Below are 26,387 nucleotides of genomic sequence, written 5' to 3'. Positions count from 1 at the left end.
ACATGACGAAACTATCCGAACGATACTATAGTGATCTAGAAAAAGATTCCAATCATTTTCCCAGTGTACATGACATACTGCCATATAAAACTCAATATTCAGTTATTACATTGCATCGCACCACATCAAAATTATTAATTAATTCTTGGGTATTTTTCAAATATTTAATTGTAATCCAGGTCAAATTGATCATTTGAAAACGGTAAAGGATATGGCCCGATGTATGCCTCCCAAAGAAGATATTTGGAGAATGTAACTATAGGCGGAATCACGTCGACACGGGCCTTTGCTGAGTCGATACATAACTGAGACTGTTATTGAATTCGGACTATAGTCACCAGATCAATCTAATTTAGCGGATATATAATTTCGATGTGGTCTGGTGCACAAGACCATAGCACCATTAACCCTACATACAACAACTTGTGATCACCACCCTGGCACTCGATTAAAAAAAAAACTATTGTTGTATCGAATAAAATTAAGAACCCCTGCATTAGTGGGATCTCTGCTTCCCTGAGCTATTGAGCGATAACCGTGTGGCTAAAGTCGCTAAGTAATTCAATTCTGCAAAATCCCCCTGTAACCTAAGCTGAAATTTGACGGATAAAACGCGGAGTCAAAAATCTTGTAATCATCTCAGTTTAAAAATACAGCGCCGCGGAGTGATCAAAATGATGAAATATGAGATCGTAGTAGCTAGTGTGCATTGTAGAAGCGCAGGTCGTTATAGTTTGGTCGAGTCGAGTCTCTCTTTTCTCGTCATCGCGTCCGTGACTATTGCTTCATTCTGATACGCATCGTTCAAGTTTCCATCAAAATTTAATTCTTTGTCGCTATCCTCTTCAAGCGGCCTGTAATATTTCTTTGCGAGGAAAAAGAATGTTGCGGAGAGAGCCTTGAAGACCATCGCTGTAACATAAGGATGCTGTATGACGGTAAAAACTTCGGTACGTCATCGTCCCTGACTTCCAAAGGTGGCCAATGAAACATCTTAGGCTACTTTTCATATTTATCATATTTTATCATATTTTGGAATCGCGAACGGAGGACAATTTTATCAAATTATGAAACTTAGTTTAACGAAATTGGAAACAGCTGATTTTGTTATATTTACTAGAGATATTGTTGTGCTGAGTAAACATACATACACATTGTTCAGATTTTATTCCCGCGAAACCTATCTATCTATCTTTTAGGCCGAAATTTAATGTCTTGGGTTGTCTTCTATGGCATTTTAGCCTAAAAAGAAGGTCAAATTGTCAGAAATTAGGATATTTGGGCGAAGGATGGACATTTTTTCAAAAACGAGGACAAATCCTTCTAAAGGAGGACGTATGGTAACCCTATATCACGTGTAAAGCATATGTATTATGCATGAATGGTGAACACGTCATAACACCCGTACGACATAGCAGTCGCCAAATATAGTTTTGGAATAACCCTGTTCGGGCTACATGATTCATTTTCACTGTTTGGATGCGCATAATGATTATATAAAATAATAGGGTCGCCTGCGTCCCCTAGAAGTTTGTGACGGAGGAGGCGGTCAGTTGCGACGTATACTTCTTACTTTCCTAGTTATAGCCTATACTAAAGAAGGTTTTGCCTTATTGTGTTGACTACTCAAGTGGATATGTTTTGAGACTACTTTTACTTGTAATAAACCTATTTTAGGCAAAACAACTTATTACTTTTTACACTTTGGATTTTGTTGTCAGATATGCTTGTGTCATTTTTATGGCTAAAACTGTCATAGAAGCGGAGCAAAAGAGACTCTCTATCAACGTAACACAGTGGTTCTCAATCGGGAGTCCGCGAACCCCTGTGGGTCCGCGAAGCATTTTCAGGTGGTCCGCGTAATAACCTCTAAAGCTGTAAAATAATTGATAACCTAATTTGTATTTTTTAATTAAGTAAAGCATGAGACAGGTTAACGTCATAATTGCAAACCTTTAGGAGTCACATTAAAAAATAGTCGTCTGAGATGAAATATCCGACTGTGCAAACTCATTTTAATTGTCAAATTGCCAATAGCCTGCCAATGCAAACATATTCCTATCTAAAGATGATTTGCTGTGGTTTGTGGAAAAATGAAATGTGGGAAATAGCCATCTCAAACAGGGTGACTTCGAAATGTTTGCAGAACATTCTGGATCTGCAGTTGTCAGTCTCAGCAAATTAGTAATCAGTCGTTTAAATTATAAATTCCTGATTTTTTTTCCTAATTTGTCCCAATGAAGGAATTGAAAACTCACCACGAAATCCATTTTCTCCTGTGGTATAACCGCTAAATAACTTCAAGATGAGATGCTAGATAGAAATGACTAGGCTGGACGTAATATGTTGATTAAAAACTCACACTAAAAGCGGTCGTCAGAAGCATTACGCGCTAATATTACATTCGCCACCACCTATCTTTGTGGAAATGGAATTTTGGCACTCGCTCATATCAAATCGAAGACGAGTATTTAAAAGACAATAAATACAGCTGCAAAAGTAGCTTCGAAATAATAAAAGCCTACCTACTTTCTACATATAGTGGAGTGTTATTTTCAAGAAAAGTCATTTTGTGGCTGTACATCACTAACCTACAATTAATATTTGCACAAACCAGATGACGGTTGCAATACTACAGTCAGGCCGCAAGATTACCGGACCACAATCTGACATATCGACTTCGCCTACCGACGCATGCCGCATTCATTTTTTGTCGCTTCCTTTTATGTTATCCTTTCTAAAATCCAGCGTACATGACTCTTATTTACATGGTATAGGCCAGTGGTTGAGACCTTGTTGTATTCGCGGAATCCATTTTGGACCATCACGGACCCCCGCGGACCCCCACTAGTTTTAGTTCAAATTTAGCTTAATTATCGTGCAACAGTCATCTGTCTTGTGCCAATATTAACTGTAGACTAGTGATAAACAGCAGTAAAAAGACGTTTCTTGAAAACAGCACCATACTATATGCAGTTTTCTGTTTCAACGCGAATTCCAGAGCTGTATCTCCTAAAATAGGCTACGTGATCGTGTCTTGGAAATGTGCGCCTTCGATTTGATATCATAGAGTACCGAAAATCCATTTCCATAACGATAGGTGGTGGTGAATGTAATATAAATGCGTAACGCTTCCGACGACACCTTTGTGTATGACCGCAACATAGGCTATATGGCACGAAAATTGAGGAACATACTTTTAATGAACATATCATCTCCAAACTAGTCATTCCTATCTAGCAGCTCATATCATATACATCAAAGAAGAAAATGGCTTCGATGAAGAGGTTTCAATCCCTTTTTGAGGCGCACTACGAAAAAATACATTTTCCACCAACCCCAACAAAACACCTCTAAACAGCAATGTATCAATAGGCTTTCGGCAATTTGTAAAGTATAATGAGTTAGCACAATAGGATATTATATTTCATACGGTCATCGTGATGATGTGAGTCTTGAAGTTTTAGCAGTTATGAAACAAAACTTCTCGTGATTCCCCAACTTAAAATAATTGACAAATTGGGTTATCAATCATTTTGCAAACGCAGAGGGTTCGCAGATCCCCGGCTGAGAACCACTGCTACACGCCAATGTGAGTGTCTGATCAAGACTACTCCTAGTCGTTTGGCACCCTCTTTTCTTTTTATTATATCGCAATCTTCTGGTGTATTGATTTGATAAAAATTGCATTAAATGATAATGATGACGACGACGATAATTGAGCTAATTTTGAACCCAAACTTGTGGGGGTCCGTGAAGGTCCTAAAGGGGTCCGCGACGACAAAAAGGTTGAGAACCACTGCCGTAACGGAATATACTTTAGACATTCATTTGAATAGTAATTGGTCATGTTGCGTTGGTGGTAAAGATAAACCTTTCGATTCAAAAAGTATGCGACCCATACTGCGAAAAGTATGCGATCCATCGAGCAAAACTTTTTACCGAAACTACTTACTTGAGTGCTTCTCAGATTTTCATTTGCTACTTCCACTTGAAGTAGTTCTGACATAATATCAATGAAATTGCTACTTATATACTTGCAATTGAGTAGGAATTTACGGCGTTACTTGTACTTATTCCTTCTTAGCAACGGGGAGTTATAGAGTAGTGGTGACAACCGGTTCAATTCCGGCAGCGTCGGAGGCTAATCTATATGTGATCCTCTTCGATCCTCCGCAAGAACGGCGACAGAAAAGCCCAGAAAATACCCGATTAAGATCGTACTCAAAATGAATCGAATGGAAAGAGCAAGAAAGAGCGAATAAATATAAACGTCGAAAAACTGTGACATGGGGCATCAGGCCGAGGTGAATATCAGAGTAAGATACCGCAACTGGTCGTTTCGCCATCCTGATACTATCGTATGTGTCGTATGAATTTCATTGTACGTTGTGTGTCTTGATTGAATAAAAATATATTATCTCACGATTATTATGGCCACTTCTTTGACCACCATTATGGTGACGTCCTCTCGAAACATTATTTCAAAATGTTTACTTGAAGAAGTTTTTGCATATACTAAAATCGCTACTTCTATTACACTTGGGTCTAAATTCGCTTAGTACCTTTAACTCAGACTGCAGTCCTATCATTGACACTCACACATCGATATAAGTATAACAGCTAGTTTCCAACTGTCGTAGAGGAAGCAAGATCCTCGTCCACCACCGCAAGGCAGTTCCTCCCACAGGACGCAAACCGTGTCGAATATCACACCGAATATTAACGGGCCGGGTATGCTGCCGAATATTCTCATCAGCGTGACTTGGAGCCCGACCGCGAACAATCGAAAGTTGTCCGGAACGCACCTGGAAGATTGCATTGATGAACATCTCAAATATATATCTGAGGTTCAGAGGTGGTCAAAGTAGTCAAGAAATCTACTCAAGTAGAAGTAGCGACGAAAAAAATCTACTCAAGTACGAGTAGAAGTATTTCTTCCATAAGCAACCTAAAACTACTTGAAGTAGAAGTAGAATTGACTGATTTTAAAAGTACTCGAGTAAGTAAGTAGTTATGAAAACGATCCTAAATCGTTCACATGGATTGTAAAAAGGTGCAAATTGAGCTATGCGATAGGGGACGAGCTTGATTCATATTGCGATGCATACCAGCAGGTATCCAATTTTCGATAGCATAAGTATTCGTCCACATCATGGGATGAAAATGTTAGTATTTATATGGAAATACGATGCTAATCCTCTGTTTTCTCGAGCAGCACGTTTTAGAAAATAGAATGGTATGGCGCCATTCCCCATATTATAAGGCCCCTAGTTTAGTCGAAGAGCAATACGGAGAAGTTGTATAGGATACGGTGTAAACACTTTGTGCGATTTGTAAACGTTAATAAAAAATATGGTGGACCGTAACAATGCCATATTGTGTAGCTTTATTTCCAGAAATTAAAGGCATTACTACACTTGCTTTTATACTTCAACATGTATGTTATCCAGACAAAAGAACTGATAATAATTATAACTCAAAGTATATGATACTGGGAATTGAAAGTGAAATATAAATACTACTTCTAAAAGCAGAACATATATTTCATGTTTTTAGTCCAGAAAGTTTCAAAGGTGGTGTGCTAAAACAGCTCTAAAACTAAAAAAAAAGTCAGAGTCCACTTTTCCAGATTTGGACACGCCATTGTCATGCTAGATTACGACATGACAAGTAAATGCTAGATTGCGAAACATCAGTTTCAAACGTTATGATGAGCCATATATACTGTGATGAATTATTTGATATGGAAGAAGGGCGACAATGTGGTGTGAACGCAACCACGCCAACCCTCTACCTAAATTATATTCACCGATACTTTCGTGAAATCATACTGGTAACTCTGTATCCAGCACTGCGCGCGAAGCGCGACGAAAATTCTGGGCTTTACTAAACTTTTATGAAAATTAAATGTTGATACTCCGTGAAAACAGCCCCGAAATTCCACAGGCTATCTTCCTGATTGGAAGATTGAACTACTTCTACTTGACAAACTGAAAATAGCGAAAAGTAAGTAAGTAGATCACAAAATATTACGAAGTAGAAGTAGAAGTAGCGAAAATCAGATCTACTTGGGTAAATACCAGAAGTAGAGGAAAACTACTTGAGTACTTCGAAAAAGTAGAAGTACTTCGTTACTGACCACCTCTGCTGAGGTTTCGAAGCGGAACAATCACGTTGTGGTGTCAATAAGTTCAAAGTTAGAATTCATCGGAAATGATAAAATTGAAGTAAATATTTGTATAAATATAATCGGCAATTGTAGTGGTACCTTCCACGGCTGCAACACCAATGGGTCGCGGGTTTGAGTTTGGCCTAAGTCGACTACAGAATCCCTGCATATAAGCGTTGAAGGCAAAGGTGTCCGGCAAACGTTCTTTCGTTCTTCCTGCACAGCCGCAATTGTATTAGCGCTTCTCAAGAATAACGGCATTGCAGGATCGCATAAAACAGCATGTCCTTATAGATCTATTAGAAGTCGGTTATCACGCACGGAGACAAGGTCGTCCTTGATTCATCCCACGAGTTTTGAATCAGAATAGGCAACGGCCATGACTTTTGCCATCCGAAACAGTTGATGAATAATTCTATTTGTGCGAAAAAAGGCCAGGACGAAAGATTTCGCGTCTTCGGGAGAGACCGTTCACACTTTCGGCCCTGTCTGGGAGTGCAACTTATCAAAATACGGCAATCTAGCTAGTGGCAACAAAAGGAATTCCGCATGTCATATAAAAATATCAAGTTGAGCTTACGCCCTTTCTTCACCTATCCAGATTCTTCGAACTTTCATATCATATTCATATTTGGTGAAACTATTGTTGATATACAATGTTCTGTCCAATTTTCCACTAGTTACTGAAGATAAGCACTGACGAGTGTCAACCGAAAATTGCCGGTTATGATTCATTATCAATGTATTATTCAACTGTATATTGAAGTAGTGCACCTCCAAGAGTATATCTTCAAATACGTGTAATTGCGTTGACATTTACGGCTATGAGTAGTAAAACTGATCTCAGTTTACACCTTAAAGACTGGAATTAGACCACCAGCCCATAAATATAGTCACAAACATTAGCTAGAGCAGGGGTGGCCAACCTGCAGCAGTGGACCCGTAATTCAATTAGTATATGTGGTGGTGGCCCCCGACATGGAAATTGAATTTACGAATTGACTCCCAAGTTTTCATTTAAAATATTCTTGAAATTTTCTTCACGCTTCGCGCGATTATACGCGACTTCCTTTTTCGATTTCAAGATGGTAGCCCCTATATTGCAACCTGAGTTCCACGGTGCAGATGTGAGCAGCAGAGGAAAATAATGCGCCCCATATAGAAATACCAACTTGGAATCGTGTGGTACTCACGAATGAAATTTATTTCTCGTACGTGTAGGCGATTCATATATATTTCCTCTATACTGACAATCTTGACGGGAAGTCAAGAAATAAGAGCATGCACCAAAGTGACCAACAACAATTGACCTAACCAAAAATCCATCATAATTTATAACTTGCCTTCAATGTTCGAAAACACCCCTCCATCAACTCTACCGGTAAGCTGATCGCGTGGGCTAAGAAAGGATAAGTGCTTGAAAGGAATATGTGAAACTACTGATATTATAATGACGCAATTTAATCGTGAATGTGGGAAATTTTCACGCTCCACTCGACCATAATGAATCCCAGAAAGTATTTGTAACATGACCACTAGCGATTTCGGTGAATATCGTAATAAGTACACTGTAAATCCGCAAGGTCGTATTGAACACTTCATAACACTTTTTTCTGCGTACAGACACACTTTTTGGGCATATAAACGCATTGGGCCATTATCGTCGCAACGCTTCTGCGTATTTCTCCGTTTACATGTAACACTTCGTCACTGCGGCTTATTTTCAAGAAAATGTATACTTGATAATTTATCATCAATTTTGCATTCATAAACCATCGCTACGTTTGGAGATCACATTAAATCACGGTATATGTAAAATAATATTACTCACTTGACCCAACACTAAGTTTAAGGGTAATATTTCAATGAAATATACATATTTCCCTGTGACGCAGAGGGGTCACAACCTTCGTCACGGTAGAGCGCGCTCGATTTCAGTTTGGATTTGAATTGGTGGTTCGTCAGGCTTCAGGCAGAGAGTAAGGTACACGAAAAAACTTGGCGAAATGGATATATTGAAGCAGTTTCTGCTACCTGATGGCGTAAAGGATCATAAATTCCATGTACTGTAAGGTATGGAGATGCGGTAAATGTTATTGAATGTATGTAATGTGAGAATAGTCATAAAATTAACTCGTTTTGATATTGCTGTAACGTCGTTTGTTTTAGATGTTTTAGCAGGCTACTCATATCCCTTATTCATATGAATGTTCTTTAGATGTTTTGTAGTATATGATTCGTCTGATATTATTGCTGGATGATCGAGCTTCGAATCTGATAATATACCAGGCTGCGACCAGGTCCAGTACTACGGTACTGATGGGAAGCTGCTATAAAATTAACTTTTTTGACATATGGATAAAGGGATGTTCTCTCTATCCACACTGAAATCTGGAAGTATACTAACTGTGCCAGAGTAAAATTGGTGGTAACGTCATGTGCAACTTTCCATTCCATTACTCAATTATTCTATGAAATACACCCTTCTGTCACGCACAACTTATTGCAGAAAAAAAAACTGTATCCAGTATGATATCTGCGTGATTACTGAGCAGTTCAATTGAATTGCGGATTTTTGCAACAAATATTTTCTTTTCAATAGTCTTGGATTGATCCTCAAATTCGTTCAACTGATGTCCACTCTTTAAAAAGAGCCCCCTGGGTCTACCGTGCCTGCGCTATCAGACAATGTTGACGGTGACGTGAGGAGTCGTTCCTCGTTCGTAACGGGTTTTGTGCCGGCACAGTCATCTTATGTGATACAGACCTTTGTCTCAAGAGCCCATGGATACATGTGATTATGCAAGCCTATTTTTTCATTTTATATATCACCATTGATTATGTAATTTGCTGGTTTTTGCAGTCCTACTTTTCTCACGAACTATCTCGCAGAGTAGCTTACGGGCTTTCCGATATGAGCTGAAAAAGGCTTCATCTGTGTACACTGCACAGTAAAGTGTACCCTGAACTGTGTACACTGAACAGAGATGTAGTTGAACGTAATGAGCTCGTGTAACTTGTACTTTAACTATTGCTTACTGAACTATAATGGGCTAGGTCAGTGGTTCTCAACCTGGGGGGCTGAGCACCTCTCCTGCGCTTCTATAACCTATCTGTGTGAAATATTTATATTTACTTCTGCATCAAATTTACAATTTTCCTTTGTAATGTTTCGTATTTTCGTATAAAGAATATGAAAAATGCCCTAATGTGAAAGTAGTATGTATTGCAATTGGCACCTTCTTGAAATGCATTTGTTGTTTTAAATACTGGTAAGCATCGCGGTATTTCGTAAGTAAACTGGTATATCCTTAGATTATGAATTTGATTCTGCTGCATTTGGTTATTTTTATGAATGTTTGCTGGTAAAATTCCACTAAAATGATTAACAATCCAGGAAAGTATGCTACTCGTGCTGTAGTAAAATTGGTGGTACGGTCACATGCAACTTTCCATTACAATAATTATTTGTTCTATGAAAGACACCCTTTTGTCACATACAAATGTATCCAGTGTGATATCTGCGTAATACTGAATGCCGGTGACGTGATATTTTGTGATACGATTTTTGATGTACAACGTTCTTTCGAGTTCTTCACTAGTTACTGACGATTACCCCTGACGAGTCTCAGCCGAAAATATTCGGGCTCATTTCAATATGCATATACTATTCAATTTTATATTGAAGTTTTGCACCTCGAAGAAGCTGTTCGAATATTGAATAGTTCCCTTGTATTGCAAATTTTTGAAACAAGTATTTTCTTTTCAACAGTCTTGGATTGATCTTCAAATTCATCCAACTGGTGTCGACTCTTCGAAGAGACCCCCTGGTTCTACCGTGCCTGTGCTAACAGACAATGTTGATAGTGACGTGAGGAGTCATCTGAACGGATTTTGTGCCGGTGCAGTCATCTTTTGCGATAATACTTTTGCCTCAAGAACCCATGGAAACATGTGATCATGTAAGTCTATTTACTCATTTCATATATCACCATTGATCATGTAATGTGCTGGTTTTTGCAGTCCTAATTTTCTTAATAACTATCTATATATGCGATATGAGCTGAAGAGAGGCTTGATCTGTGTACATTGAACAGAGCTGTTGTTGAATGTAAAGAGCTGGGGTAACTTGTATTTAAACTACTGCTTACTGATCTATACTTGGAACATCAAATTGAGATCATTTCCCATGTCGTGCTAATTCCAAATAATTTCGTTAATTAAATTTAATCAGGAAGGAAGTATTTTGAAAGATTGAGAACAATTATTAATCAGGAAGGAAGTATTTTGAAAGATTGAGAACAATTACGATTACTGCAATGAAGGAAAAGTATTCAACACCTTCGATAAGATGTCACAAAGTTTTTTGTACTAAAGACAATCAATGTGTCCTTTGTCTGGTCAATTATTGTAATGGAAATCCAAACCCATAGGAATAACGATTCTACTATATTTATTTTCGGATCTTGTTTGCAATCGATTACATTTTCAGCAAAACGAGGTTGATGAAGTCAACTGTCTTCTTCTCCAAGCCAAATTGAGAGACAAGCAAATACAATCCAAGACCCAAGCGCATGTCTTATTGAAACAGGTATCGTTATCTTTCTGTTTTGTGGACCATACAAATATACATAGACCGTTCATAGACGTACATAGACGTTGTGCTATAAATTTCATCCTGAGTTACAGTTCTGCATTCTCACTGTGGCCTGTGCATCTGAATGTAAATGTAAATGTCAAAATGGCCAAATTGAAAAAAGCGCGGACCTAATTCAAGATATTTTTATTAGTCGTTATGCGAATTTTAGTCCTTCTCAGGGATAGGATTTCACATGTACCCGAGCGCCTTTCCTGCGCTTGTGTAACCTACATGTGTGAAATATTTATATTTATTTCTGCATAAAATTTAGAATTTTCATTGACATATTCAAAATTTGGAATTTAATCACATTTTCAGGGAGCTCAACTTGGAGTCGACCAGTAGAAAAGAAGCAAACATCATGGCACGCCACGAATCAGAGATTGGCCGATCCTGGATTGTAGCTGATGCCAAGAATATAAAACTGCTTCAGTGAAAATGAAGTATTCAGAAACATTGTTGACGTTTTGAGCTACTATGCATTGGATTGTCATACCCTGAAGGAGTGGTTCTCAAACAGGAGAAAGCATTTGAAGGGGCGTGAACCCGCTGTCAACTAAAATCTTTTTCGCACATGGCAGCTTCTACTTATTTCTCTGTGTATGGTCAGAATTTAATATTTGAATATTCTCTCATCAACAACTATTACCGTCACTGCCATCCAACTATCAGTTGGGATTTTTAGCGTTCTGGTTGCTTTTTTAAATTTCATGATACGACGATAAGGGGTGTGTGAATTTTTTTTGCTATCATAACGGGGCGTGTCCAAATATGTTCATGAACCAGTGCCCTAATGACTTCCAGATTTCATATTTTGCAGCAGACTGGCAAATAACAACAAAATCTTTTCTGTAAATCTGCAAAATTTGTATGGACTCAAAGAAACGATTTCTTTGTTATTTAAACAAAAGTGATTGGCATTAACCTGATATAAATCCTTGTAATGCAAGCCCAAGAATATTTTTGATGCCTGGTTAGCAGGCCCAATCTCATTAAGAGTAAAAAAATACTTTGTTACTTGTTTATCGTGGTAGTGGTAGTGAAACTGATATATTCATTGTTTGTTTTTTTACAATAAAATCAGAAATTTACAAGCCATAATTTGATCAATTATAAATATGTTTTAATGATTTGTGTTGATCATGTTTTCCGTTAACGGACGTAACCAATGAATTTGATTCCATGCCATTGTCACGAAAGTTAAAGATACTAAATGATATTTTGTTATCACTATCCCTAATTCCCTATGCATTCATTTTCATGATTGAACGAGTTGCATGATATTTGTAGTGAGTTTGCTCTTGATCATTTGTGATGTTCGTGATTTCATGGACTATTCCGGAAACGGTTTCAACTGCTGATCTGAATTTATGAAACCCTGTCACTGCAGCTATTGGAAATTTCAATGTTTGCACGTATTTAATCACCCAGGTTGGGTATTATAAGCGTCATCTATTCATGAATCAATAAAATCTGATTTTATTTTGAGCCCTGCGTTCCGGTGACTAGTCAACCAGCCACTTTGAGGCTGAACACTTTTTAGGTAAACACTTTTAATTTAAACACTTCGCAACACTTCTAGGCGTTCAATTTTTGGATCACGTTTCGTGTTCAATTTTCCGGGTTGAGTAACATTCCAGAATTTACAGTGTAGGGATGGTGTGAACGTGAGGTTCACGTTCGCGTTCTGTGTGTGAACCTCCGAAGTTGAGAGGGTCACGTTCACTAACGAACCTTGATAGGCTTTGCACTGTGAATTTTTATCTACTTTGTTACAGAAGTTTGCTCGAAATATTCAGCTTTCTGTTTGTGAATATCTAATGATTCTCGTCTGTGAGCTTGACCCGCAAATAGCCAATCACACCACCTCCAGAGCGATGTACGCTACATCAGGGCCGGTCAACCCGTGGCCCGCGAGAAGGTTTTGAGTGACCCGCGAGGGAATTTCCGAAATTGGTAATGTTATTAAAAATGAATTGCACAGATTGTGAACTTGCAAGGCCAACCAAAAATTGGATTAGTCTGGAAGCAAACACTTGAGATGTTATGACTAAAATATCAGTTACGACGCATTGGCATTTCCATGAGCCAGTCACACTTTGGTGGCTACATGTAGAGAGTCAGCGAATGATGCTTATTCAGCCAATCAATGAAATTCATATCGTTGTCTGATGTCCATCTCGATTTCATTTGTTTATCGTATCATAAAAACCAAATCGGTGCGATTGGGGTGTTGGCTACTGCTGTATAACTTGCTAATGGGGTAAAAGTCGTTTTACACTCTGCTCAACATCAGCGTAGCAACACTCAGACGCCGAATACATTGTTCGGTCTGGCGTATACCGTAAGGTTATATTCCCTTGCAAGCCCTCGTCGAAATAACATAACACAACATCGTTGGGTTATATTTTTCATCTGAACAAGTCACACACAATGTACAATGCGATAAGACACAATGCGATATCATGAACAGATAGGAGGATGTCGAACGACACGCATCAGTAGCGATCCTTTACTCTAACATCCACCTCGGCCTAGAGTGCCCGATGTCACAGTACTTTTTCGATGTTGATCTTTTTTTTTTGAAGCCGCAGCCCTTTCTACTAGTTCTTTCCATTCCTTGTGAGTGCTTTCTTCGTCGGGTCTTTTTCTGGGCATTTTTGTCGCCGTATGAACGGCAACGGCCGGGGAAGAGGAGCCCAGATAAACCTTCGACGGTTGGTTGGCGAAGCGACGGAAGATATTAATTTTATGGGATTATCATATTATTTGATTGCTTCAGTTGACACATTTGGCGACGTCTAAAAAGTCAGTATGTACTTCAGCACTGTGGATTAGGTATACCGAGTCGTCGCTAGATATCGTGTGAACATTATTATATATCACTTCACTGAAATGTAGGGTTGGAGCTAGCAATGTGACATGAGGTTCACGTTCGCGTTCACACAGAACCTTTCAAAAAGGTTCGGGTTCACACGAACCTGAACCTTTCATAGGTTCACACCATCTCTAGTAATAAGGCGATAACAATAAATAAATAGGTCCAGAGCTCACCGGAAATGGACATGGACACTTGACAGTTTAACATGGGTATTTGCCGTCCAGTTAATTTATTACGACAATGTGCTGGAATGCGGCAGTAAACTGTATGAGTAATCTAATTGCAGCCGTGTGGCGAGATATCGCAGTAGTATAATCCGCGGCTGCAACACCGATGAGTGCGGGTTCGAGTCCGACCGAGGTCGACTTCCGAATTCCGATACCTAAGTGTTGGAGGTTTACCTAGGCTCCTCCTCGCCACCTCATCCGCGTTAGCGGTGCCTTGCAAAAGTCTAGAGGTGGGCCATGCTATAGATCGGCAGTTACGGAAAATAAGAAGAATATCGCCGTGGTGTAAATGACCATAGTAGTCGACAAACACCATGAATACCCCAAACAAACAAACAATTGCGGCCGTGGTAGCTAAAAGGTTGGCCAACCCTGTGTTGGCAACTCGCCTGTTTACTAATTGATTACTAACAATTTAACCATCTCCAGGAAATGCCAGCATTACCATCAATGTTCCCTCTAAGCTGCGCACGTGCGCAAATGTCTCTGCGCACAGAAAATCTAAGTTGCGCACAAAAAATCCGAAGTGATGACCTTTTTTTTAGTCGTTTCGCACTGTTGTCCAAGGGCCTGCGCAGTGAGCAGAGGTGGTCAGTAACGATGTACTTCTAAGTAGTTTCCTCTATTTCTGGTACTTACTCGAGTAGATCTTTTTTTCGCTACTTCTACTTCGTAATAATTTGGGAACTACTTACTTATTTTTTTCAAGTAGAAGTAGTTCAATCCCCTAATAAGAAAGATATAGCCTGAGGAATTTCGGGGCTGTTTTCACGTAGTACCAATATTTAATTTTCATAAAAGTCATGTAATACCAATAATTTTCGTTCCGCTTCGCGAGCAGTAGATATGGAGTGACAAATTTTTTTCAACGAAAGTATCACTGAATATAATTTAGATACCGGCTTGCGTGGTTCCGTTCACATCGCATTGTCGCATCGCAGTAAGTATGGCCCCCATAACGTTTGATACTACTGTTTCGCAATCTAGCAATTACCTATTATACCTAGCAGTCCATGACGTGTCCTAATCTGGAAAAGTGGAATTTGACATTTTTGTACGTTAGACCTGTTTTAGCAGACCACCGTGGAAACTTTCTGGACAAAAGACATGAAATATATTTTCCGCTTTCAAGAAGTAGTATTTGAATTTCTATTTCAATTACTAGTATTATTCGTTGAGTTCTAATTATGCTTTCAGTTCTTTTGTTTGGAAAACATACATGTTGAAGTATAAAAGCTACTGTATTAATGCCTTTTATTTTCCGAAAATAAAGCTATACACTATATGACATTTTTACGATCTATCATATTTTTAATTACCGTATACTAATCGCGCAAAGTGTTTACACCGTATCCGACACAACTTCTCCGTATTGCTTTTTGACTGAACTATGGGCCATATAATATTGGGGAGGGCGCCATGCAATGATATTCTCTAAAACGGGATGCTCGAGTAAACAAGTGTTTAGTATCGCATTTCCATGTCAATACTATCATTTACATCCCGTGATGTGTACGACTTCTTATTCTGTCAAAATTGACATCTCCTGGGATGCATCAATATGAATCAAGCTCTCTACACCTTCGGATAGCTCCATTTGCAGCTTTTGACAGTCCATGCGAACGAATTACGATCGTTTTCATAACTACTTACTTACTTGAGTAGATTTAAAGTCAGTCAATTATACTTCTACTTCAAGTAGTTTTAGGTTTCTTATGAAAGAAGTACTTCTGCTCGTGTACTTGAGTAGATTTTTTTCGTCGCTACTTCTACTTCTACGTGAGTAGCTTTCTTTACTATTTTGACCACCTCTGCCAGTGAGGTAGTGAGTGCGCTCAGAATTGTCAAAAATTAGAGGGAACATTGATGACCATTGACACTCACCTCAATACGACAAGCTGCGCGGGCATTGTAAGGGCGAAATTCGCGACGTTGATCAGAAAGAAGACGATAATGAACGGGATCACTGCGCTACAAGTCCCTTCGCACAGCCCGCGAGGTAAACTAGCGAGGCCTTCGCATCCACAATACAGGTATTCCTAAGAATCGAATATGTGCAAACAAATTATATGGTTGCTTTATTTTCATTGCATGACGTTTTTACATCCACTTACGTCTGTGGTGAAATTGTAGGAATAGCATCCTGCGTGACAAGCGGAGAAGTAACTGAAATTTCCGGCGCAGACTGGACTGAAGTATTCGCCTTCGCAGTTGCATTCCGCATTGCAATCCGTACTGATACTGTTTTGTGAAGGCGGATAAGCGAGATCCCTAAAACGCAAGGATCATTTTCACCTATTGCACCGTATAACTAGCTGCGCGTATTGTTCGGAGCCCGAAACTATAACCGTGTCCAGTCAATACCGTGAATGCTAGAACCGAGAAAGGCGATACTGAGAATGCTGTTACCGAGATGGACACGACCGAGAATGCTATTACCAATAATACTATTACCGAGAATTGACATCACCGAGAATCATCACATTACATTGTGTCTTGTCGCATTGTACATTGTGTGTGACTTGTTCAGATGCAAAATATCAACTCAATAATTGTAAATTTGTACATTACCGAAAAAGACACGACCGAGAATGGACATCACCAAGAATAACATTATCGAGAATGGACATTACCGATAAAGACACTACCGAGAATGGACAATACTGAGAGAATAATGAAATCTTTCAACTATAACAGATGCGGCATATTTTGATGGTATATAGATATAGCTTGCCCCTGAATTATAGCGCATTTGTTTGAATTTTTGTGTTTAGATATAATTTGGAGACAAGATAGCTTTTCACGTGGAGTCATAATGTCTTCGTTTTAAAGATCTACGCCTGCTACTACCCATGAGCCATGTCTAATGAATATACTGCCTACAGTACTTCGTCATCCCACCTCAATGTTGTACTTCCCCCCCCCCCCCCTCCATAGGGTGATGAACCACACGGTTTCGAATTGGTATTTCTTCACTGGAAAATAATTTTTCACTGCGGATGGCATTTTCCGTGTGGGGTTTACATCACCAGGACAGGAACATTTGACGCCAGCCATTTAGGCGCCTATGGACAATTAAACATATCGATGTTTTCAGTTAGCATATGGGCAGTTCTTTTCGGCCAAGTTTTTCTCGCTGCCGATCGTCCTGACACACTTATCGGAGTCATCTGTTATACGGCCTAAAACTTCATATGTCCTGGTGTGACGTGGCACATTAATGGCCGACTCCGAAATGCCCATTTCTATAAATCACGCGTATTTTGTCTTGGGGGAAAGGTACTCAACAATCAAGATATTTGGCAACATTAAATCACGCGTAGCGCGAAAATCTTTAGAAAAAGTTGCATTAATTTTCCAAAAAATACTATAATTTATATTAGTTAGTTCATTAAATAATTTTGGACCCCATTCGAGCTCGGGCCCTCCGATTTGGGGGGGGGGGGTTTGGGGTGCACCAGGTACAGTTTTGATTGTGTGTATCGATTGATTCGTTCAGTCATTCCATCACTGATTAATGAATATACAATCGGTCTCTGCTAAAGACGCTCAAGCTATGGATGCTTTCAGTTTTGATTATTCACCATTGATTGCCTACACCAGATTGGTATTTTATAGAAATGATGGCATGATCTATAGCCTATACAGCGGGGGATAAACAAATATCCTGGGAATATCGTCGATTTCTAGGTCTATCCTATATCACGAAATGACGGGTTACTACCTACCCGTACGTCGCTGTGACCCCGATGATAACCGGGTCGTCACAGATGTACAATCCAATTGGCGCCAGCACGAATATAATGCCCAAACACACGATGGCCATGTTCAGAAGCTGTGGTGTCCTCCATTTATATCGACTGACGATAATTGCTGCGATTAGATTTCCAAGCACGCCGCCCGGAATCGCGATGAGTCCTGAATATATGCTACAAATCACTTTTGTGCGTGCGCATGCGCAGTTTATCACCATTCGAGGTATCTGCATTAGACGCGACTCGTCAGTGAAACTATACCAAGTAATCGACGCAACTGAAATAGCGTTTGGACTTGGACACACATACAAGAGTGGTAAAATGAGAACTTCAATACTTTGCCGCTGCCCCCAAGTATAGATGTTGGTGTATAATTGCAATAAATATCTATTCGCGTGGTGACATTCATGAACTATGCCCACCTCTTGATCAGTTGTCGAAAGCATGTATGCAATGTATATATAATGTATGGTCTCCTGGCCGATTTGCGTCAGTACTATGTGTGAAATTGCCAAAATAGCAAGGCGCTGTAGCCACTGCATCAAAGTAACTCAACATAACTTCACCTATCTGTGGCATCAATAACCATACTGCGTTAGCCTCGATGATGCATTTTACTATGTAAAAAATTGTCGCCAGCGATTGGCTAAAATAAGTGCACCATATCAATCTCCTTTGAAATTTGAGTAATTTTCATACGTTTGGATTCGACTTCTACCACAAATGGTTTTTTCAGTATCTTTGAAATCACAATTTCTACTTATAATTGAGTAGTATCTTATACGATATCACTCTTATACTTACAGTATTGTCATTAATATTACCTGTGGCCACCTCGCCATAATTCACATGCATACGTAGGCTACATTGCATGTAGTTTCATTGGGAATATTTTATAGGATTTATGGCGGGAATATCAATGCGCTTCTTCAAATGCTGTTTGGTGGTCTTACCAGCGTACTTCGCTGCTTCGGCTGGCGACGTATTGTATTGGTTTTCGATTACTTTCGGCAAAAACGCAGTGAAACCGCTAATTATAAAGGCTTCGGAGCAGCCGCCCGCGACAGTCAGAATATAGGTTGGATTTTTTAGCAGCAACTTAATCGCCGTCGGCATGTCTTTGATGGACTTCCCGAAGTTCTTCTGTTCGGTTATTTCGGCTCCGGCATTCTCGTGTATTTCCGACTCTTTCTCGTATCTGATTTTTGCACTGCCTACACACAAGACAGTGTAAATGTAGGTTGCTTATCATCCAGCGTCCCTATTCGAAGCATCCAACCGTATGCATACCTGGAAATTGTCTTGGAAAACCGAACATTGGCATCATTATTACTCCGAAGCACAGGATCGCCGTTAACAAATGTCCCAGATACCAAGCACCCACCCACTTGGGGTCGAGAATCGACGCATCCTCTCTGAAATGTAAGAAGGAGAACAAATGATTGGCGGTGGGACGATTGTACTTTCATTGGGATCTATTGGGATTAGCTTACTTCTTGAGGTATAATAGGGATTATAAGAATATTACTGTCTTCCACTATGGAGTAACAAAATGATGGAGACATGCCGAATCTACAATGATTTGAAGATAATGTAACCAAGTGAAGAGCTTTAGAACAAATTTGGAAACTTATACCCCGATTTTAATCCAACACTTGTAATGATTTTGGCCCTGAACCGGCAAACCCAGGCACGGAATTCCATATCTGTTAGGGATGGTGTGAACGTGAGGTTCACGTTCGCGTTCTGTGTGCGAACCTCAGAAATTTAGAGGTTCACGTTCACAAACGAACCTTGGTAGGTTCTGTACTGTGAACCTTTTTCATATATTACCATTTTTCATGTCATTATAACATCTTTGGTTGAACTTCTTTGCATTACAACTTCGGGCCACTCTATGCATGGCGCTGGCAACATAAAAAAATCAACACTAAACGGGCATGCCTCTTGCCAATCTCGAATATTTTACTTGCTTTGTTACAAAAGTTCGCTCAAAATATTCAGCTTTCCGTTTGTGGATATTTATTGATTCTTTGCTGTGAGCTTGACCCGCAATCACGCAACATCAAGAACGAAATACAATGCTTATTCAAACAATCAGTGAAATTGACATAAGGAATACATCGTTCGTTGTGTGATGTAAAAAATCTTGCAGGCGTACGGGATCCATTTTGATTTGATATGTTTATTGTATCAAAAAACCCAAATCCGTGCGATTGGGATGTTGGCTCCTGTATAACTTGTTTATGGGGGTAAGGTCGGTAGCAAGTATAGAAACCCGTTTTAGCCTACACTCTGCTCAATACCAATGTAGCAATAGTCAGACGCTGAGGACATTGTCCGGTCTGGCATAGACCGTTAAGGCGTAAGCTTATGTTCCCTTGTAAGTCCTCGTCGAAATTGTTGGCAAAGCGACGGAAGATATTGATTTTATTATAGCATTTGATTGCTCCCGTCGATACATTCGGCCGACGTTTAAAATGTCAGCATGTACTTAATTTAGCATTATGGTTTATGTAGCCTGAGTCGTCGCTAGCTGTCGTGTACACTGTACTTGTATATCACCTCAGTACAGTATATCACCTCACTGAAATGTTTGGTTGGAAGTGGCAATATGACGTTACGTGACGTAATAAGGTTCACGTTCGTGTTCACACAGAACCCTTCTGGCCCCCAAGGTTTAACACGACAGCAGTAGCAGAGCATTGTATGTGAATGAAGTTTGAATTCTATTATAACTTTAATGCAATACGTATCCTGGGCTAATTACACACACGTTCACCTGGCAGATAACTGTCCCCATGGTAAAGGAAGTCGAATTAATGAGATTTCACAGTAGGCCTATACATTACTATATACACAGTATAGGCCTATACATTTGTTTACTGGCAAGACGCTGCGTCAAACGCAATAACGATTAGTTTGATTACAGAAATATGACTGCAATCGACCGTTTCAACAAATGACAACTGAGAAGGAACTCACGGTTCTGCCCCCGGTATATGAAAGTCCACGTATGTTGGAAGAATCCAATACCCACCGAGTACGTATCCCATGACTGGTCCCAGCAATGACATTGCGTTTGCCCATCCTGACAAACGTAAATATGTTCATTGTTCATGTTTGAATTCAGTTTTTCTTCGAAGGACTCAAGTTGTTCGGATGATGGTGATTGCAGCGTATATAGATATAGTGATTTAGAGAGATTAGGTATCTGTCCTGTAGGCTACATATGATAATATTTTCTATATGCAACTATACTATAATTTCGATATCGCATTTCTGTCACTATAGGCCATCGCTTCTCTGTACAAAATTCGGATTACAAAGAATGACGTTGAAGCGTGTTGTGTATATTGATTCAGTGTATAATAGTATGATTAGCGGACGCACATGAACTATGACCGCCATGGCGCTATATCGTTCAAATAACAAGCACGCGTTATAGGTAGGTTAATTTGGTATGCATAGTTATTGCCTATAGGCTATAGCTCATGTGCTCTCAACCTTTATTCACCGCGACCCAAATCTGAGTTTCATTGGCATCTCACAACCCAAACCTAGCATATCGATATATATGCATTTTTAATGATAGATACTACGTTTTACGGAGAGGGTTGCATTTAAAACAAACGGTATTTTAAAACACTTTTTTTAAAACATGTTTTAAACAGTGTTCTGAACAAAGGCCTTTGAAAACATTGTTTTATTTTTAAGTTGTAAAATTATGCCAACGTATGTTGGCCAAAACTTGATGTCTTCATATGTCCTGGTGCAAAAAGGGTCAGCCCAGAAATGGCTGTGACTAATAGTCTCGCACTTGCAGCATATTACCACCCCTAAATTAAAGCATCAAGACGGTCTCCGACCGTGTTAAGCGATACCAGGAATATACCGTTCTTTTCCGATTGCGAATACGGTTAGAATTATTTCTTTAAACTATGCGCATTAACAACCTATGGGATGGCCCCTTCCTTCCTTTTCCATATCCGAGTACCACATATTTATGATCGAGCCATATTGTCGTAACCATTTCATTGCGTTTCCCGCTTATTGATGATACTACCCAATACAATGAATGAACACGGACACGAACGAAGCATCTACTCCATATCGCGTGAGTCGCGAAATTTTTCTTTGGTTGCGGGAAATTCGGCAAATATTACATGCATATTAAAATATCGCTCTAATGCGGTCCCGACTCAAATTTATACCCTTCGCGACCCATACTTTAAGAACTCCTGCTTTTGCTGTTTTTCGAAATGATACACGCCAGGATATACCCACCGATATACAACGGAGACTTGTTTTTCGGTAAGCTATCCTCCAATATTGCGTAGGAAACGGTAAAAAAATGGTATACAGGCGACTCCTTGCAACATCATGGAAACTATGAATACTCCCAAGTACGCATGAAGATTCTCGGGGTCTTCGTTTGAACAGTCATCGCTTGAATTGGAGCATAGGCCTGGATATATGTGCGTGTGTGTTTGAAACTGTTTTAGAAGATTAGGCTACTACAGCACTTACTTGATGTAGAGTTGCCAAGCTAGTATATGTCTGTTGTGAAATGTGGTATTGCAAACAACAGCGCACCAACACCAAAAAGTATGGAGCCTATAGCCATTAACCTGGGCCGATGTCCCCGATTACCGTAAAAAGTTACAAACAATGCGAAAAACACATATCCGATATCGTACGAAACAGCCACCAGGCCCATCTCTTGGCTGGTAAATCCAAATCTTTGCTCCAGCGTGGTTATAATCACATTGAAGATGCCGTTCACCAACAAGCCTGAAGAAAATAACGGAAGAGAAAGATAGCAAATTGTTTTTCTACTGCGACTGCGTGATAAAGTGATATGCACTAGGGAAGCTTTTGGAGTTAAAAGCGATAAAATTTGAATGAAAATTTGTCTACGAAACCCGTTGCAAATAACAACAATGCTATCACAACACGGAAAGCAGCTACGGTACCACACTTTGAAGGAACTGAAATACTACACCGCGTCTCGACGTGCCCGAAGTATTCTCTTCTGTTTTGGATCAACGTATTAGTGCGAATCCGAAATTCGCCTTAGTTTTGTCACCCTTCAACACACGATGACACAAGCATTAACGTATATAATTAAAATTGATATGCTTATTCATACTATTAATCGAGCAATGGCCGATCTGCGAAATTTGAAAGTAGATTGGCCAGCCCTGCATATGTAGTATCTTACCCTGGGTGATGAGAATGAGAGTGAACATCACAAGAAAACCGAACGGGTTATTCATAAACTGCAGCCTCTTCGGCTCCCAGCTACACCAGCCGTACCGGCCCTCTTCTTCTTGCCCAGGATACATTTCCTGATGTGATTTCTTTTCGCTCCTAATCGACATGGTTTCAGTAGTGAAAGTTGTAACGGATAGGCCTACGCAATCAAAGAATTTTTTGCAAATTAACCTCATATAAATAGTTTCAAACGTTTCCTACTATCTAAATTTCGGCTTCGTTCAGACCATTGCCGCCTGAAAGCGCATTTATATAAAATTGGATGTAGCGACACCGACCTATGCGACTATTGTGCAGTACCTGAAACAGTCGAGCATTTTTTGCTGCACTGCAATCGATATGATTTTCATCGGAACTTTTTATTTGACAGGGCGCGCGAGCTTGGGATCGCTGCAACACTCGAAAATCTACTGATCATCCCCCAAATTTTATCCCATGTTGCAGAATTTGTTCTATCTTGTGGTACTTACTTGTAAATCGGTTCTTGCCCACATTTTGGTATATCGATCGCTCATTCTAGTTTGTGACGCACCTGGCCTCACAGGCGAAAAGCGTCAATCATATTTTCATCAATAATAATTATAATCTAAATTTATTTTGCTGCAGAGTAACTGCTCATGCTCATTCTGCAGTGACATAGCCCACATTAAACCAGATATAGACCTAACAGCTATAGCCGGCAGCGACATTTGTTTGTCCCGTATTAATCCCCTGCACTCTATGCACACATCGTTCACTGATATGCCTACATGATTTGCTGCGCAAGAGCAAACTAATCAAAGTGTTGCGAACGGTCATAAAATTGGTTTATCGTAGCATAATTCTGCATCTACAACAATTGTCCCTTGTTTTCCTGACACATAAGTGGTTTGATAACGCGCTCTTTGTAAGCATATTATAGGTACCATAAGTCTAAAGCCATAGCTATTCGTGCTTGGCCCAAAAACGGGTAATAATGGAGATATGCTTGAAATTGCTACATATGTTCCATTCGGACACTCGAGTTACTTTCACTCCAGCTATAGTTTCCGCATGGATCAGTGGTTCTCAAAATTTTATGAAATAATTATTATACATATTAAGCCGTGTTCATTTATGCCACACGATTAAGAATGAGGTTCTCGCGCGTTAGTAAGGCATTGGCGTAAGAACATATATGTCGCCGCCCTTGGCGTTCGTTGTAAATTCCTCTCAAATTTTGAAATATTTTCAATCTTTTCAATTATATTTACTGGAAATCTAGCTGTGTTGACTAAAAAAAAGGTCATCACTTCACCTCGACTCCCGCATCACCCACCTTTCTCACTACTTCCGTATTGTTGACTAAAAAAAGGTCTTCACCGCGCAGGCTCACATTTGCCGCCCCTGGCGCAGAGCCAGAACCGCCAAGTGGCATCCACGCCACTGGGTCAAGGCTCATTGATTATATTGACGTGATTGAAGCATTTCTATTTCGTGAACTCGGGTCATGATTGTCCCTACACTCAAAAGATATCGGAATAGCTCACACTTAGGCCTCATACCTAACTACTAATGTAAAATCTAGCGATGGTGTGAACGTGAGGTTCACGTTCGCGTTCTGTGTCTGAACCTCGGAAATTTAGAGGTTCACGTTCACAAACGAACGTTGGTATAGGTTCTACACTGTGAACTAGGGATGGTGTGAACGTGAGGTGCACGTTCGCGTTCTGTGTGTGAACCTCTGAAATTTAGAGGTTCACGTTCACAAACGAACCTTGGTAGGTTCTGCACTGTGAACCTTTTCATGTATTACAATTTTCACTTCATTATAACATCTTTGGTTGAAATATATTGCATTTCAACTGCCGGTCACTCTATGCATGGCGCTGGCAGTATAAAAATCAAAACTAAACGAGCATGCACCTTGACAATCTCAAAAATTGTACTGGCATTGTTACAAAAGTTTGCTCAGCTTTCCGTTTGTGAATATTTAGCGACTCTCTTCTGTGAGCTAGACCCCCAATAACACGACATCAAGAGCAAAATACACTACAGGTAGTCAGCGAATGATGATTATTCAGCCTATCAATCAAATTTAAATCGCTGTCTGGTGTAAAAAATCTAGCAGGCGTACTGGGTCAATCTAGCATGGTTACATATGTTTATTGTATCATAAAAACCAAATTCGTGCTATCGGGGTGTTGGCTACTGCTGTATAACTTGTTAGTGGGGTAATATCGGTAGCAAGTATATCAACCCGTTTTATACTCTGCTCAATATCAACGTATAGCAATACTCAGACGCCGAATACATTGTCCGGTCTGGCCTAGACCGTTAACCTGCAAGCTTTTATTCTCTTGCAAGTCGTCATGGAAATTGTTGGCAAAGCGACGGAAGATATTGACTTTATGGGATTATTATATCATTTGATTGCCCCAGTTGATACATTTGGCGACGTTGAAAACGTCAATATGTACTTTAGCATTGTGGCATTTTGATTGTGTGGCCCGAGTCGTAGCTAGGTATCGTGTACATTAATATATAGGCTATAACTTCACTGAAATGTAGGGTTGGAATTAGTAATATGACGTCACGTGACGTCATGAGGTTCACGTTCGCGTTCACACAGAACCTTTCAAATAGGTTCGCGTTCACACGAACCTGAACCTTTCAGAGGTTCACACCATCCCTACTGTGAACCTTTTTCATATATTACAATTTTCCCGTCATTATGACATCTTTGGTTGGAATTTACTGCATCTAAACAGCGGGTCACTCTATGTATGGTGCAGGCAGCATGACAAATCAACACTAAATGAGCATGCACCTTGACAATCTCAAAAATTTTACTCGTTTTGTTACAAAACTTTGCTGAATAGCTTTGCTAAATATTAAACTTACCGTTTTTTGAATATTTAGCGACTCCCTGCTGTGAGCTTGACCCGCAATCACACAAGATCAAGAGAGAAATACGCTACCTGTGGGTAGTCAGCGAATGATGCTTATTGAACCAATCAATAAAATTGATATCGTTGTTTGATGTAAAAAAAAATCTACCAAGCGTAGGCTACGGTGTCCATCTCGATTTAATATGTTTATTGTATAATAAAAATGAAATAAAAAATATGTGCGTGTATACGGTGTTACCTACTGCTGTGTAATTTGTTTATGGGGTAACAGCGGTAACAAATATAGAAAACCGCTTTACACTCTGCTCAATATCAACGTAGCAACACTCGGACTCCGAATACGTTGTCCTATCTGGCCTAGACCGTTAAGGCGTAAGCTTATATTACCTTTCAAGTCCTCGTCGAAATTGTTGGCAAAGCGACGAAAAGATATTGTTTTTATGGTATTATTATATCATTTGATCGACCAAGTTGATGGATTTGCCGACGTTTAAAAAGTCAGTATGTACTTCAGCATTGTGGCATTATGTGGCCCGAGTCGCCCCCTGAGCGTTTCCGCCCCCTGC

The 26,387-nt window shown here is 39.7% G+C and overlaps 1 protein-coding gene across 1 annotated transcript; it reads right to left on the bottom strand.

Annotated features, from left to right (window-relative positions):
• Window positions 1-614: 614 nt before the first annotated feature.
• Window positions 615-23,633, bottom strand: LOC145448727 (solute carrier organic anion transporter family member 4C1-like). Its single transcript, XM_080327188.1, has 12 exons — window positions 22,899-23,633; window positions 22,225-22,468; window positions 22,116-22,170; window positions 21,962-22,046; window positions 20,660-20,765; window positions 18,965-19,089; window positions 18,628-18,888; window positions 17,648-17,837; window positions 16,034-16,190; window positions 15,804-15,958; window positions 4,603-4,808; window positions 615-912 (listed from the first exon to the last, which is right to left on the bottom strand). Exons 1-12 carry the CDS (start codon window positions 23,125-23,127, stop codon window positions 728-730), a joined length of 1,998 nt encoding a protein of 665 aa, XP_080183314.1. The 5' UTR covers window positions 23,128-23,633; the 3' UTR covers window positions 615-727.
• Window positions 23,634-26,387: the final 2,754 nt, after the last annotated feature.

The sequence above is a fragment of the Botryllus schlosseri genome, chromosome 10, assembly GCF_051294905.1.
Source record: "Botryllus schlosseri isolate E-star chromosome 10, Bs_hap1, whole genome shotgun sequence".
Lineage (NCBI taxonomy): Eukaryota > Metazoa > Chordata > Ascidiacea > Stolidobranchia > Styelidae > Botryllus > Botryllus schlosseri.
The sequence above is the reverse complement of the archived record's forward strand: the minus strand, read 5'-3'. Positions and strand labels throughout refer to the sequence as shown.